The sequence below is a fragment of the Silurus aristotelis genome (genome assembly GCF_946808225.1).
Source record: "Silurus aristotelis genome assembly, chromosome: 22".
NCBI lineage: Eukaryota > Metazoa > Chordata > Actinopteri > Siluriformes > Siluridae > Silurus > Silurus aristotelis.
The window spans coordinates 47501-63054 of NC_139595.1; the positions used below are offsets into that span (position 1 = coordinate 47501).

The 15554-nt window shown below is 42.5% G+C and overlaps 1 protein-coding gene across 1 annotated transcript; it reads left to right on the plus strand.

Moving 5' to 3' along the window:
* The first annotated feature begins 11019 nt into the window (after positions 1-11019).
* On the plus strand, positions 11020-15350 carry angptl4 (angiopoietin-like 4). Its single transcript, XM_083526273.1, has 7 exons — positions 11020-11673; positions 12178-12288; positions 12384-12456; positions 13471-13584; positions 14335-14430; positions 14571-14849; positions 14926-15350. The coding sequence occupies exons 1-7, from the start codon at positions 11197-11199 to the stop codon at positions 15090-15092; spliced, it is 1317 nt and encodes a 438-aa protein (XP_083382399.1). The 5' UTR covers positions 11020-11196; the 3' UTR covers positions 15093-15350.
* Positions 15351-15554: the final 204 nt, after the last annotated feature.

Below are 15554 nucleotides of genomic sequence, written 5' to 3' on the forward strand. Positions count from 1 at the left end.
GACAGAGATGGTTGGATGGTTGTCACCCGTGGACGCAGGCGTGCTGTCCAAGACACACCTATGAACCGTCCTCACCACCGTACGGGACACCATCCACAAGGAGAGAGGTCATTCTCTTATGCAGACGTGGTTAAATATGGCAATAACCAGAACCTACGTCATGCACAGGGACAAAGAGCTCTCTCCTATTCAAACGCAGTAAAATTTTCAGGCCACACGAGGGCACCAAATACTTACCATACTGCATCACACCAGCGGTCTTTCAGACCACAATTTTTTGAACCTCAGGTCCGTTGGGGACCTGTCACAAGGATCCCACAAAAACTAAATCGAACATGGACAACTCGTCCACAACAACAAAAAAGGAACACACAGCAGAGACAAAATGTGGTTCAAAAACAATCGGATGACCCGGATTTTGCCTCAAAAACCCGTACCATGTTCAAAATAATCAAACTGGTACACCACAAAAATAATGTGAGCCAAGAACAACCTCCTGCATTGACCAAGATGGAGAAAAATCTATCTGAGGTCATCAAACCAGCTCTGCCAAACCCCACAACACAAGCCCTTATAGATGGTAATGCTAAAAACTGGGCCTATACCACCATGTTAATCCTTAAAAACCATTATGAGGACACATTGGTGGAAGAAATGGCCAAGCTGCAGCACTATCCTTCCCGAGGCTGGGAAGAATGCTTTAACACGGCGGTGTTATGGGCAAAACGAGGGATTGGTAAAAGGCTGAGATACAAATCAATACAGGATGCTCACACTCTGGTAGGGGACAAATGTAAGATCCCTACACCCACTACTGAGGTGGAGGAAGCGAGAGAGGAAGCAGAGACGCAAAGTGTCCCTGCTGCTTCTTCTCTGCCGCCAGACACAGCGGGCGGTGCCATAGCGGTGCAGGTCTCGGTGCACGCTGAGGCCGAGGCACACTCCCTACCAGATTTGTCCACCCAACCAGTACCAAAATCTTCCAGAACCACTTCCACCATGACAGATCCACCAAACGATTGGTCCCCTTTTAGAGAGGAGGATTCAGAATTCACCCTAGATCCTCCTTCCTCCCCAAAAGCTCAACGCACTCCTCACCCGAGTTCCAATCCCTGTGTTAGATTGGAAGAGGAACTCGTTATTATCGAAGATCAGGGAGAGTGCGAACAGAATAATGACGGCAGCTCACAAAGGGTGACCCTAAGCCCAGACAAAATCGGCAGCCTTAGAACAGCCACACAGGCCCGTATTAATGTGGAGCTCAGGGTGCCTTCTGCAACACCATGTGACTCCAGTGAGTCTGTTCCAAACAGGCACATAAACACTTCCAGAAAGATGATTGAGTGGAAACTAACTGTCCGTAAGAAATGCCTAGTTATTGGGGATTCCAACCTCTCCAGGATTCCCCCCTTTAAGAACCCAGACCTCCAAATAGAAAGCTATCCTGGGGCCACGTTCAGACACATGGAGGCCGTGATAAATAAAATCTTGGTCTCGAATGATGTAGAGCATCTTATTTTAGCGCTGGGCATTAACAGTCGGACTCAAAACGCCAAAGACACTGCCATTAAACAAATGCAGGCGGCAGTAAGAGCGGCGAAAGAAAAATTCCCGCTTGCTCGGATTTGGGTTCCGGAACTTAACTTTTCAGGAACGCTCCCAACAAAAGAGCAAACACAATTAAACATCCTGAGTGGTTACATCACTGCCAACCTGAATCATATTCCGGCCCTGCCCAGATCAGAGTTCCACACGGAGAGTGACAATATTCACTGGACAGGGAGTACAGCCGGAAAAATGCTGGAACATTGGCTTCAATATTTAAATTAAACCTCCCCATAAGCCTGCATGCACAGGAGGGGAACAAAAATGTGGTTGTTTTGGCCAAGAAAACCAAAATCACTCACCCACAATTCAGCCTGCTTAATAGAGGCCTAACTTTTATTCCAGCATGGAAAATTAACAGACAATATAGCGGGAGGCAAATGCGGTATGATCTGCAACAATACCACCGAAGACTAAAATTGGCATCTTATTTTCAAAATGACACGGATCAAACTCCCCCACCTTTCACACCTAAATCGGACTGGGTCCCACCCATGGATAAACTGCCCACTGAGCTTCTCACATTGTTTGATACAGACCTTAGATCCTTCAAGAGACACTGCAGACCATATTGGGAACAACGCAACCTCACTCCTGAGGAAATCAGTGCTCTTGAAGAACTAAAAAATAACCAAAACATTATCATCAAACCAGCTGACAAGGGCAGTGCAACGGTTATTATGGACCGTGAGCAATATCTATGGGAAGGGTACAGACAATTACAGGATAGAACTTATTATAAAAAATTAGACAAACCCATTTATCCAGACACCGTACCCCTAGTCAAAGAAATAGTTCAGATCCTGTATACAAAAAAGCACATAAATGCCAAACAGAAGTCCTATCTCTTGGGGGACACAGAGCCCAGGAGCAGGAGATTCTACATGCTCCCTAAAATACATAAAGATCCGGCCAAATGGAGCAAACCCCAAGAAATTCCTCCAGGAAGGCCTATAGTATCGGATTGCGGAAGCGAAACGTACTATACGGCCGAATTCCTGGACTTTTATTTAAATCCCCTTTCCACGAGCCACCCTAGCTATTTAAAAGACACATATGACTTCATTCAAAAAGTTAAAGCACTTGAAATTCCCCAAGAGGCTGTCCTGTTCACTATGGACATTGACAGCCTTTACACAAATATCGACATCCAGGAAGGAATACAGGCCGTAAAAAATATTTTTCAAAAATACCCGGACAAATCCAGGCCTGATAAAGAACTCATCCAGTTGTTAGAAATAAATCTAAAGAGGAACGACTTTGAGTTCAATGGGGAATTCTTCCTTCAGATTAAGGGAACAGCGATGGGGAAGAAGTTTGCTCCGGCCTACGCCAACATATTTATGGCAGAATGGGAGACCTCGGCCCTATCCCGGTGCCATAAACGGCCTCTTCATTATTTTAGATATCTTGATGATATATGGGGAGTTTGGACACACACAGAGAGGGAGTTTGATGAGTTTTTAACAACACTTAACAACCATAACCCATCCATAAAACTGAAATCCTCCATCGGCCAGCTCTCGGTGGATTTTTTGGACACCACGACTTACAAGGGCCCGGATTTCAGCTCCACACGAAAATTGGACATCAAGGTTTTCTTTAAGGAAACAGACACACACGCTCTGCTACACAAGGAAAGCTTTCACCCTAAACACACTTACTCTGGCCTGGTCAAATCACAACTCCTGAGGTTTCGTCGCATATGTACCCGAGAACGGGACTTCATGGAAGCGACACGAATCCTCTTTAGAGCACTCAGGAACAGGGGATATAAAAGGTCCTTTTTGAGGAGGATTTTTAAATCCTACCTCACAATAGGAACTCGGGCGGAAGGCACCAGCGTGCCGCTCGTCCTGACATATTCCTCTGTCTCTGTGAAGCTCATCAGGGAGATAAGGTCCAATTTTATACAAATATTGGGACAAACACCAAGATTCAGAGACCACAAAGTCATTGCAGCTTTCAGGAAAAGCAAAAACCTACAAAACTATTTGGTCAGAGCCAAACTTAATCCTCTTCAGCAGGGAAAACCTAAACATCAGGGACAATACCTGGAACAAAAACAACATATTCAAAACAAATTTACCAAGGAAGTGTTCACCACTCATCGCTCAAGTACAGTGCACAGCAAAAATTGTGTCTACCTCATTTCCTGTAATCAATGTGGAGCCCAATATGTTGGAGAGACGGGCAACACCATCTTGATCAGGATGACACAACACAAACACAACATATTAAAAGAAAAACAAATGGATACTTACCTGGTCAAACACTTCCGGGAGCATGGATGGGAAGCTCTCAGGGTCATGGTCCTACAGGCAAACCCACAATGGTCTGTACCCCTGAGGAAAAGAGCAGAGAGAATTTGGATTCAGAAACTAAGTACTGTTTATCCCCAAGGCCTCAATGAGAGGTGAATAAAATATTCTTAGGGGGCATTGATGGCCTGTGCAAACAGGTTAGCACCTTCCTCTGACTCTAAACCTAACCCTAACCCTAATTTCTATCCCTAACCCTAAATCCTAACCCTAATTCCTATCCATAACCCTAAGCCCTAACCTTAACCTAAACCTAACCCTAATTCTAAAACCTAACCCTAACCCTGAATTGTATCCCTAACCACAACCCTAACCCTAACCTTAACCTAATCCTAACCTTAACCCTAATTTCTATCCCTAACCCTAATTTCTAACCATAACCCTACATCCTAATCCTAACCCCAAAACCTAAACCCAACCCTAAACCTAAACCTAACCCTAATTTCTATCCCTAACCCTAAAACCTAACCTTAACCTTTATTTCTATCCCTAACCCTAACCCTAATTTCTAGGCCTAACCCTAAAACCTAACCCTAACTTCTAACCCTAACCCCAAAACCTAACCCCAACCCTAACCCTAAACTTAACCCTAATTTCTATCCCTAACCCTAACCCTAAAACCTAACCTTAACCCTAATTTCTATCCCTAATCCTAATTTCTAGCCCTAACCCTAAATCCTATCCCTAAAACCTAACCCCAACCCTAACCCTAATTTCTATCCCTAACCCTAACCCTAATTTCTATCCCTAACCCTAAATCTAACCTTAACCCTAATTTCTATCCCTAACCCTAAATCCTAATCCTAACCCTAATTTCTAACCCTAACCCTAAAACCTAACCTTAACCCTTAACTCTAACCCTAACTCTAATTTCTAGCCCTAACCATAAATCCTAATCCTAACCCTAAATCCTAACCCTAACCCTAATTTCTAGCCCTAAACCTAAAACCTAACCTTAACCCTAATTTCTATCCCTAACCCTAATTTCTAACCCTAATCCTAAATCCTAACCCTAACCCCCCATTTCTATCCCTAACCCTTAATCCTAACCTTAACCCTAAACCTAACCGCTAACCTTAACCCCAACCCTAACCCTAACCCCAACCCCACCCTAACCCCAACCCCTCCCTAACCCTAACCCCTAACCCTAACCCTAAACCCAACCCTAATCCCCACTCGGATTTTGACATGGTTCCTGGAGCTGCGTCTATTTCCCCTAACCTAACCCCAACCCCTCCCTAACCCTAACCCTAACCCCTCCCTAACCCTAACCCCAACCCCTCCCCAACCCTAACCCCTAACCCTAACCCCAACCCCTCCCTAACCCTAACCCTAACCCCAACCCCTCCCTAACCCTAACCCCAACCCCACCCTAACCCTAACCCCAACCCCACCCTAACCCCAACCCCTCCCTAACCCTAACCCTAACCCCTAACCCTAAACCCAACCCTAATCCCCAATCGGATTTTGACATGGTTCCTGGAGCTGCGTCTATTTCCCCTAACCTAACCCCAACCCTAACCCTAACCCTCTAACCCCAACCCTAACCCTAACCCTAACCCCAACCCCAACCCTAACCTTTACCCTAACCCTAACCCAACCCCTAAACCTAACCCTAACCCTTAACCCTATCCCTAATCCAAACCCTAACCAAAACCTTACCCTAAACGCTAACCGAGCTTTAAAAATAATGGAGATTTGCAGACCTGCAGTAACAACAGGGGGAAAATTTGATTAGTCACACCATGAAGTTATGAGAAAGAGTAGTGGAAGTCAGGCTGAGAGAAGAGGTGACCATCTGTGAGCAGCAGTATTGTTTCATGTCGAGGAAAAGCACCACAGACACATAATTTGCTTTGAGGATGTTGATGGAGAAGTATAGAGAAGGACAGAAGGAATTGCATTGTGTTTGTGGATTTAGAGAAAGCGTACGACAGGGTGGAGAGAGGTTATGGTATTATATGAGGAAGTCTGGTGTGTCAGAGAAGTATGTGAGGGTGGTGCAGGACATGTATGTGGACAGTGTGACAGCAGTAAAGTGTGCAGTAGGAACAACAGACTGGTTCAAGGTGGAGGTGGAACTACATCAAGGATCAGCTCTGAGCCCTTTCCTGTTTGCAGTGGTGATGGACAGGTTGAAGGAACGAGGTCAGACAGGAGTCTCCGCGAACTATGATTTTTGTGGATGATATTGTGATTTGTGGGGAGAGTAGGGAGCAGGTGAAGAAGAGCCTGGAGAGGTGGAGGTATGTGCTGGAGAGAAGGAGAATAAAAGTCAGTAGGAGTAAAACAGAGTACATGTGTGTGAATAAGAGGGAGGGCAGTGGAGGAGTTCAGGTACCTGGGGTCAACAATCCAGAGTAATGGAGAGTGTGTTAGAGCAGTGAAGAAAAGAGTGCAGGCAGGGTGGAGTGGGTGGAGAAAAGTGATAGCAGGAGTGATTTGTGATAGAAGAGTATCTGTGAGATTGAAAGGGTAGGTTTATAAGACCTTTATAGGTGGTGATACCTGAGATGTTGTATGGTTTGGACAGTGGCATTGAGTGAAAGACAGGAGGTGGAGCTGGAGGTAGCAGAGCTGAAGATGTTGAGGTTTTCGTTGGGAGTGAAGATGATGGACAGGATTAGAAACAAGTTAATTAGGGGGACAGCGCATGTAGGTCGTTTTGGAGACAAGGTGAGGGAGGTGAGATTGAGATGGTTTGGACATGGGGTATATCTGTAGGAGAATGCTGAGGATGGAGCCACCAGGAATAAGGAAAAGAGGAAGACCAAGTAGGAGGTTTATGGATGTGGTGAGGGAAGACATGCAGGTAGTTGGTTTTAAAAGAGGCAGATATAGAGGACAGAGGGGTATGGAGAGGGATGATCCGCTGTGGAGACCCTTGATGGGAGAAGCCAAAAGAAGAAAAAGAAGAGGAAGAAGAAGTAGATTCTAAATATTTTCATTTATGGAAAAATGTGTTTCTTATGTGCAGAACAATTACATATATTAAGATTTACCAACGTGCTTCTTTACAACAATGAATAATAAATAATTAATAATGAACACAAGATGGCGCTGTTTCTTTAATATTGGGTTTAATGTAATACACCTTTTATTGTATTATCGGTTGTACTCATTTAAAGAAAGTTTAAGAAAAAAACTGTAAATGTACAATGTGTACCTGTTCCTGAAGTTAGTTTTATAGTTAATCTTCTAGTACCTCCAAAGACAAACGATGTGTTCTGAATCCCAATATGCAGTATTTTCAGTTCTCTCAGTAAGACTGAATAAAAAATTAGCAACAAATTAGCAACAAAGACTGATGTACAGTGGCTGTAGGTTATGTACAGAAGCCGAATTAAGTAGATTACCGAATTACCTCTTGTAGATCAAGTCATTTGCTCTCTTATCCTATGACTCCTATATGCAGTGCATTCCACAGGAAACAGAATTGAGTAGTTCATCTCATGAGTCCTCTGGTCCGAGTCGTTCATTCTTTTATCACGTGACTCCCGTTTACGCTATGAAGGTGATTAAAGGATTAACGGAACAAAATTAACTAAATGACATCAAAAAAAAGATTTGGTTAATTTTGATGAGTGAGATTCAAAGAACCAAGTCACTAAAGTGATCTTCCCATCACTACCTGAGACCCCTGTAGTGACGGCACATTCTAATAGAGTGACCTTTTAAGGAGACAGTACCATTTTCTTTCACTACAGAGTAAATAAAGAAAACCTAATTAAAACAATATTAATGAAAATTTGGCGATTTTTCAACAAAATATTCATATAATAATTATAACGAAACTAAATATTATTATTAGACTGTTTACACCTAAAAAAACAGCATAAATTCTCCTAGGTACACTTGCAAACAGTTTTAAGCACAGATCTGTGGATGTAGACTCTTTCTGTTTTTTCATGTAATCATAATCAGACTCAACGATGGTGAGATCAGGACTTTTCACATGTTCTGTGCTGATGGCACTGATGGACATCTTCCAATGTTGAAAGGAAGTAAGCATGATGTGTCGTTTATTTGGCTGACCACTGTGTCTACGGTCCTCTACATTGCTCATTTCTTAGAGCTTATTCAAAACAGCTTGAAAACCCAAGTCTGCTTTAAAATCTTTGCCTGGTAGAGACCTGGTTGATAGACTATAACTAACATGTGTCTTGTCGCTGTGCTCAGTCTTCCATGGTGTATGACCTGTGTTTGGAGACATTTTCTTCTTCTTTCTTTATTTTTATTATTGTCAACATTGTATATTAACAGTGATAAACAGACTCATGAGAACTGTCCCAGGAAAGGAAGATTAAGAAATACCTCTGCCTCAAAGGATAAGTTGATTAGAATTACCAGCCTCAGAAACTGCCAGTTTACAGCACCTCAGTTTAGAGCCCACATAAATGCTTCTCAGAATTCAAGTGCCAGACATATAGTTAAAATTGTCTTTTTTTTCTGATGCGTCCGTATTTAAGATTTTTGGTTCTAATTGCCATGTCTTTGTTGGACATAAAAAGGGTGAATAGATGGTTTCTGAATGTGTGGTTGCCACTGTGAAGAATGGAGGAGGAGGTGTGATGGTGTGGAGGTGTTTTTCTGGTGACACCATTGGTGATTTTGGTCACATTTTGCTGTGACATGCCATGCTAATCAGATTACCTGGTCTTCACAAACACCCAATCTAAATCCAACTGAGATGATTTGAGCGTGAAGGACAAGCAGCCAACAAGCATGCAACACCTCTGGGAACTCCTCAAGATTGTTGGAAAACCATTCCAGGAGAGTTCCTCATGAAAATTATTGAGGGAATACTATGTGTACTAAGTGTAGCTACTTTAAATAATCTAAAATCTAAAACAAATTCTTACATATTACATATGTTTTTGTTTACTACATAATTCTATACATTTGTGTTCATAGTTTGGATGTCTTCAGCCCTCCCACTCCTCAGGATAAGAAATATCCACATAATTAGAACAATTATTACACATTATGGGGATGAAATTCCATGAACCGTATATTATCATTATCTTAATTATGCATCTAAACAAGTCCACTGTTTGAACAACAGTAGTCCCAGTCTACACAACCCCTAAAAATTAACATGTCAAATTGTGAACTCAGAATTACAAATGTGAGTTAAGTGTTACATTATGTAGCATGCCTATTATACTGCAGGCCATGTAGCAGTGTTTAATTATTCAGGCTTTAATTACTGGCCTTTAAAGTATAATGAATAATAAATTGAGACTTTTTTCACTGAACTGTGAAATGTATTTTCTAGCGGTAGACAAGTAATGTTACTCAGGGTGTCAATACTTTTCCTGATTGTTTTATGAAATGAATTTTACATTCTGATTATTTTAATTGTACTCAGTCCTTCATTATAAATTATATTCATTCTAAATGAGGTGTGTGTAATTTGAGTTTATGTAAAACTATAAATACATTAAATAAATGCAGTTCCTGTGGTGTGTATTGAAGCTTTATTGCAGCTGAGTCATTTACCAGAAGTTCGGATCTTTCACAGCCGCACAGATGTGTGTTAAAATGTAGGTGAAAGGTCGTTGTGCTCTGAGCTGAAATGCAGCTGTTTCGGCCAAACCCCTTACTCCTCACACACGCACACACACACACACACACACACACACACACACACACACCACAAACTCCACACTCCTCATACACACCACAAACCCCACACTCCTCACTCTCACACACACACACACACACACCACAAACTCCACACTCCTCATACACACCACAAACCCCTTACTCCTCACTCACTCACACACACACACACACACACACACACACACACACACACATACACACACACACACACACCACAAACTCCACACTCCTCATACACACCACAAACCCCTTACTCCTCACTCACTCACACACACACACACACACACACACACACACACACACACACACACACCACAAACTCCACACTCCTCATACACACCGCAAACCTCACACTCCTCACTCTCACACACACACACACACACCACAAACTCCACACTCCGAATACACACCACAAACCCCTTAATCCTCACTCACTCACACTCACACACACACACACACACACACCACAAACTCCACACACACACACACACACACACACACACACACCACAAATTCCACACTCCTCATACACACCGCAAACCCCACACTCCTCACACACACACCACAAACCCCTTACTCCTCACACACACACACACACACACACACACACACACACACACACACACACCATACTCACACCATACTGCTCATACACACCACAAACCCCTTAATCCTCACTCACTCACACTCACACACACACACACACACACACACCACAAACTCCACACACACACACACACACACACACCACAAATTCCACACTCCTCATACACACCGCAAACCCCACACTCCTCACACACACACCACAAACCCCTTACTCCTCACACACACACACACACACACACACACACACACACACACACCATACTCACACCATACTGCTCATACACACCACAAACTCCTTACTCTTCTCACACACACACACACACACACACACACACACACACCACAAACCCTACACCCCTCATACACACCACAAACCCCTTACTCCTCACACACACACACACACACACACACACACACACACACACCACAAACCCTACACCCCTCACACACACCATGAACAGTGTAATTAAATTTGTTGTTTCTACTGTATGTTTATTTTATTTTTGTGGGATATTCTATAGTTTTTATAGTCAGTCACCTCCTATCAATCAGTTCACACAAATTAAACAAATATAAATGTTCCTTTCAACTTTAAAACTATAAACTAGCATTCTCCAATTATAATTTTTGCAAAATAAAATGAGCATAAATGATGTGTACACACACTGAAAGGACACCGTTGTCTCCTTTTAACAGCCCTTTATTATTAGTGACCTTTCCCCCAGTTCTCACAGACACACGCACGCGCCCACACGCACGCACGCACACACGGTGATCGTGTTGTAATGGTCGTTTCTTTATTAATAGTTGATTCGGGGAGTTTTCTGTTTAAATCTCGCGAGATGTTGATCGTGTAAACGGCTGCATTATTGCATCAATGTGTACCGGAACAGTTAAAAGCCCCTGGAGGAAAAACTGACCAATCAGAGGCGAGGAGCAGGACACAGAGCGAGTATAAATAAAGCAGAGACGTACACGAGCAGGATACGGTGTTTAGCGCGAGACTGAGTCTGTGTGGTCTTACTCGTGTAGCAAAATGGAGACGAAGCTGTTGGAGTTCATGTGCATTTTTGTGCTCCTGTGTTCCGGTTCTGGTTCTCCTACAGGAAAAGAGAAGCGCGTGCAATATGCCGCTTGGGATGACGTCAACGTGCTCGCTCACGGCCTGCTGCAGCTCGGACAGAGTCTAAAAGAGCACGTGGACAAAACGAAGGGACAGATGAGGGACATCTCTATTAAACTCCGAGTGTTTAACGGCAGCGTGAGCGAGCTCGCGGCACTGACGCGGCGTCTGCACGAGGAGGGCGAGGCTCTGAAGACTCGAGCGCAGAGTCTAGAAGAGCACGAGAACCAGATCCTCAACATGTCCTCCGACCTGCAGGAGAAAACCGGAGAGCTGCTGAGGGACAGGCAGATCGCACACGACAGAATCAGTAACCTGGAGAAGAAAGTGGACAACATGGCGCAGAAAGAGAGGCACGCGCTCAATCATAGTGAGGCACGAGCCATTCAGGTAAGTTTATCTCTAGACAGTAAACACACCTACAGCAATAATTGGTCAGAATTACCTTTCAACCTTACATGCACCACAAGTGTGTGCGCGCAGTATTTTGGCAGAAGCGTGTTGTACGTGCAGGAACATTTTTTTTTCCTCCTTCTGTCCTGATCATTCTGTAGAACACAGATTAGAGTTTCAGCTCTGAACCGCACTGCAGCTGTTTTAATGTTCACAATGAATTAAGTAACATAATTCCCGATGTCTGATTGTGTGCGAGCGCATGAAAATCAAATTTTATTTCACACTTGTACAGAGTACAAAATGTAGTGAAATGCTTTTTTTTTATTTTTTTTTATAGGTTGTCCATCATGTAAATAAAAATATAGTTTACCAAGTATAATATAACTTGGTATAGCAAATACACCACACACTCAAGTGTCCATCACTCAGCTGTTATTTATTCTAAGGTGCATTTAAAATTTCACCTTCCACATGCTTTTTCTATTGTATAATTTGAAGTTGCTGCTGGAGGCACAGAATCAGCGAATTGATGAACTTGTGGAAAGAATTAAACAGCAGCAGGAGAAACTGGACAAACAGAACATTCGTATTCGAGCTCTACAGAATCAAGTGAGTTACTACTGTAATAGTTTTAAAAATTAGTGCACTCGTTACACTGAAAGCACAATGCTGTTTAAGTGTTAATTATTTGATGTGGTTTACAGATGCAAATGAGTAAAGAGAGACCGACCCCGAGCACTGTTCGGACTGAACAACAGGACACACCACCTCATCATGGTGAGCTTTACACCACTCAGATTGTGTACAGATGTGCATTACAATATTGTTCATTAGTTATACAGCGTTTCAACACACTGTTTTAGTAAGACCTACCCTATCTGCTGAACAGGGTGGGGGTGCCAATAATTTGTGAAGGACAATAATCTGTAAAAGAGCACAAATTAAAAGGCCTGATGAACATTGATTTAAGTGTTTATGTAAATGGGTTATAATCAGCTGTAAAGTTTCCAAATAGGTGAAAGTTGAGGCATGTTGATCTGATCTACAGAGACACTGAGGGTTAGATCAGATTTCTGTCTGGGATCCAGATGGAACACAAATATTTTTGGCTCCTGCACTTTGTACAGACTTTTTGCTGTTTGAGGAGATTTTATTTCGTCACAAAGAAAAATGCAGTCACTACCACGAGCAGTGTGACCTATCACCTAGATCTGAAACACACACACACACACACACACACATTCAGTCTCTTCTTTGTAATACAGCTGAATTTTGTTATGCAAATGTGAATGAAATGTAAAGTGAAAATGGAATTGTTTAATTATCCATCACAATATATTTTCAGTTCACTAAAAGATGAGTCGGGCATTTATTGGTGGTGGTTAATGGTTTTGGTGGTCTGTTATTGGAGGTGTTTTAGTATCCTGTTTATTCCACTTTGTCTCCTAGAAGCTCTCAAATGTCGGCACTCGCTGTTCACTCACTGTGACGTCACATGCACACTCTGTGCACGTGAAGGACGTGTGTGTGTGTGTGTGTGTGTGTGCGCGCGCGCGCGTGTGTGTGTAATGAACAGCAGATGAGGGAAGTCTGCTTGGGAACTAGGGGAAAGGTCATGTTTACGCGCTCAGTGCTTCCAAAAGGGAATCTTTGAATTGCTGCAAATGAACAATGGTGCACAAGTGCAATTTATTTTTTTTAAACATTTATTTCCCCAGTTCAGTTACTCTGAATAAATAAAAAATTTGACTCCTTTACACTGTTTTTAAAATGCAGAGTCTTATTTCACAGGAGCAGTGTCAAACTGTCATGACGTGTTCCTGCGAGGAGAAACTAGAAGTGGAGTTTACACTCTACAACCTCATGATTCAACACCTCTCCAAGTCTACTGCGAAATAACTGCTGGTAAGAATACAAACAAAAATTCTAAATAAATGACCGTATTTTCCGGACTATAAGCCGCTACTTTTTTCCCACGCTTTGAACCTCGTGGCTTAAACAAGGAAGCGGCTAATTTATGGGGGGGGGGGGTTTCTGGGTTTTTCCCTGTTTCACAAACTTCAAGCCAAAACACTGAGCCCCATAATTTTAGACCAATGAAATTGCCGAATGGGTTCAGGTGAACCAACGAAACTATGTTTGACCTGCCGCTCACTCGGACTGTCTACAGGAAATGCGAATCATTTGTCACGTTGAAAACAACCGGGCATGAAAAAACACACTTCACCTGTGTTCTGAGCTGCACGGCATCGGGAGAAAAGCTTCACCGATGGTGGTTTTTAAACGCACGACGATGCCAAAAGATAAACTCTCGAGAGAAATAGTTGTTAAAGGAAGGAGGAAGACGATGAAAAATGACTTTCTTGGTAGGCTACTGTTTAGATACAAGCCGTGTAACAGACGCTGTCTTTCATTAAAACCTGTGTAAAGTTCATTAGTTTCAGTGTAGACAAGAGGCTTAGTCAAATTCAGTGGGTGCGGCTTATATTTGGGTGCATTTAATAGTCCGGAAATTACGGTAATAAATTCATGGCTACAAGGTTTTTTTTGTTTGTTTTTTTTTAAACAAATCTGTGCAAATTCCAAAATGCCTTTTTGTTCCTGTAGGTAAATATAGAGCATACCAAATATTAATAACTTTGTGTGTGTGTGTAGACGGTGGCTGGACCGTTATCCAGAGACGCCATGATGGATCTGTAGATTTTGATAAGCTGTGGAACGAATATCAAAACGGATTCGGAAACCTTGATGGTGAGATTCTGTTCTAAAAACTATTTTAGCAAAGCATTATTGCAGACTTCCTTTTCTTTAAAATCTGTCAAGGACTCTCAATATGAAACTGATCAGGACTCAGCTGTTTAAAATAAAATGATTTCTAATATCATGTGCAGGTGATTTTTGGCTTGGTCTCGAGAAAATGTACCATGTGACAAAAGATGAAGAATTTATTCTGAAGATCCAAATGTCTGACTGGAGAGATGAACATCAAAGCGTGCAGTACCGTTTCCATCTCAACGGGGAAGACATGAATTATTCTCTTCAAATTCTGGAAAGTCCTGATGGGAATCTGGAAAGTTCTTTAAGCACAGAGTCATCCAGTCTTCCCTTTTCGACTCGTGACAGAGACAACGACCTAAAACACGACTTCAACTGCGCAAAACATCTGTCTGGTGAGTGCCATCTGTCTGCTGCACTGAAAAAGGAACTGCCTAAGCTCAGGTCTAACTCGTACTCATCTCTTTTCAGGCGGCTGGTGGTTCAGTAACTGTGGCCGATCAAACCTGAACGGCAGGTATTTCATAACACCTCCCAAACAGAGGCATCAGAGGAAACAGGGAATGTTCTGGAAGACCTGGCATGGTCGATATTACTCTCTGAAGGCCACAGTGATGATGATATCACCTGTTCACTGAACTTTGGTGGTGCTCCAAAATGTGTTGGTGCTCAAAAGATCAGACATGTCTCTGTTGGATAAATTTGTAAAGATAAACTGCATTATGAATCTGAGAGAAGCTTCAACCCACAAAGCCAAAAGATCAGATTCCAGTGTTTTGCCAAAACCCGGTTCTGCGTGTCAGAACAATTCTGTAGGAATTTTAAAATGCAGAAGATCCCAGAAACCTACAGAAAGTTTCAAGTTAATATTCAGAGGTGACTTAGTGAGATTGTTTGTTTACAAAAAAAAAGAGCAATGAATTCATGGACCAAACTGCAGATAATCCACTTTAAGCCTATCAAAGGCATTATTTGAACTTGTGTTCCTGATAATAAAAAACTCTAAACTAATTGTAATTTTATAAATATGTAAAATGAGTTGTTCAGAGGAGTGTTCTTCAGCAAGTTAGAACCTGAACACATTCCTGAGGACCGACGTT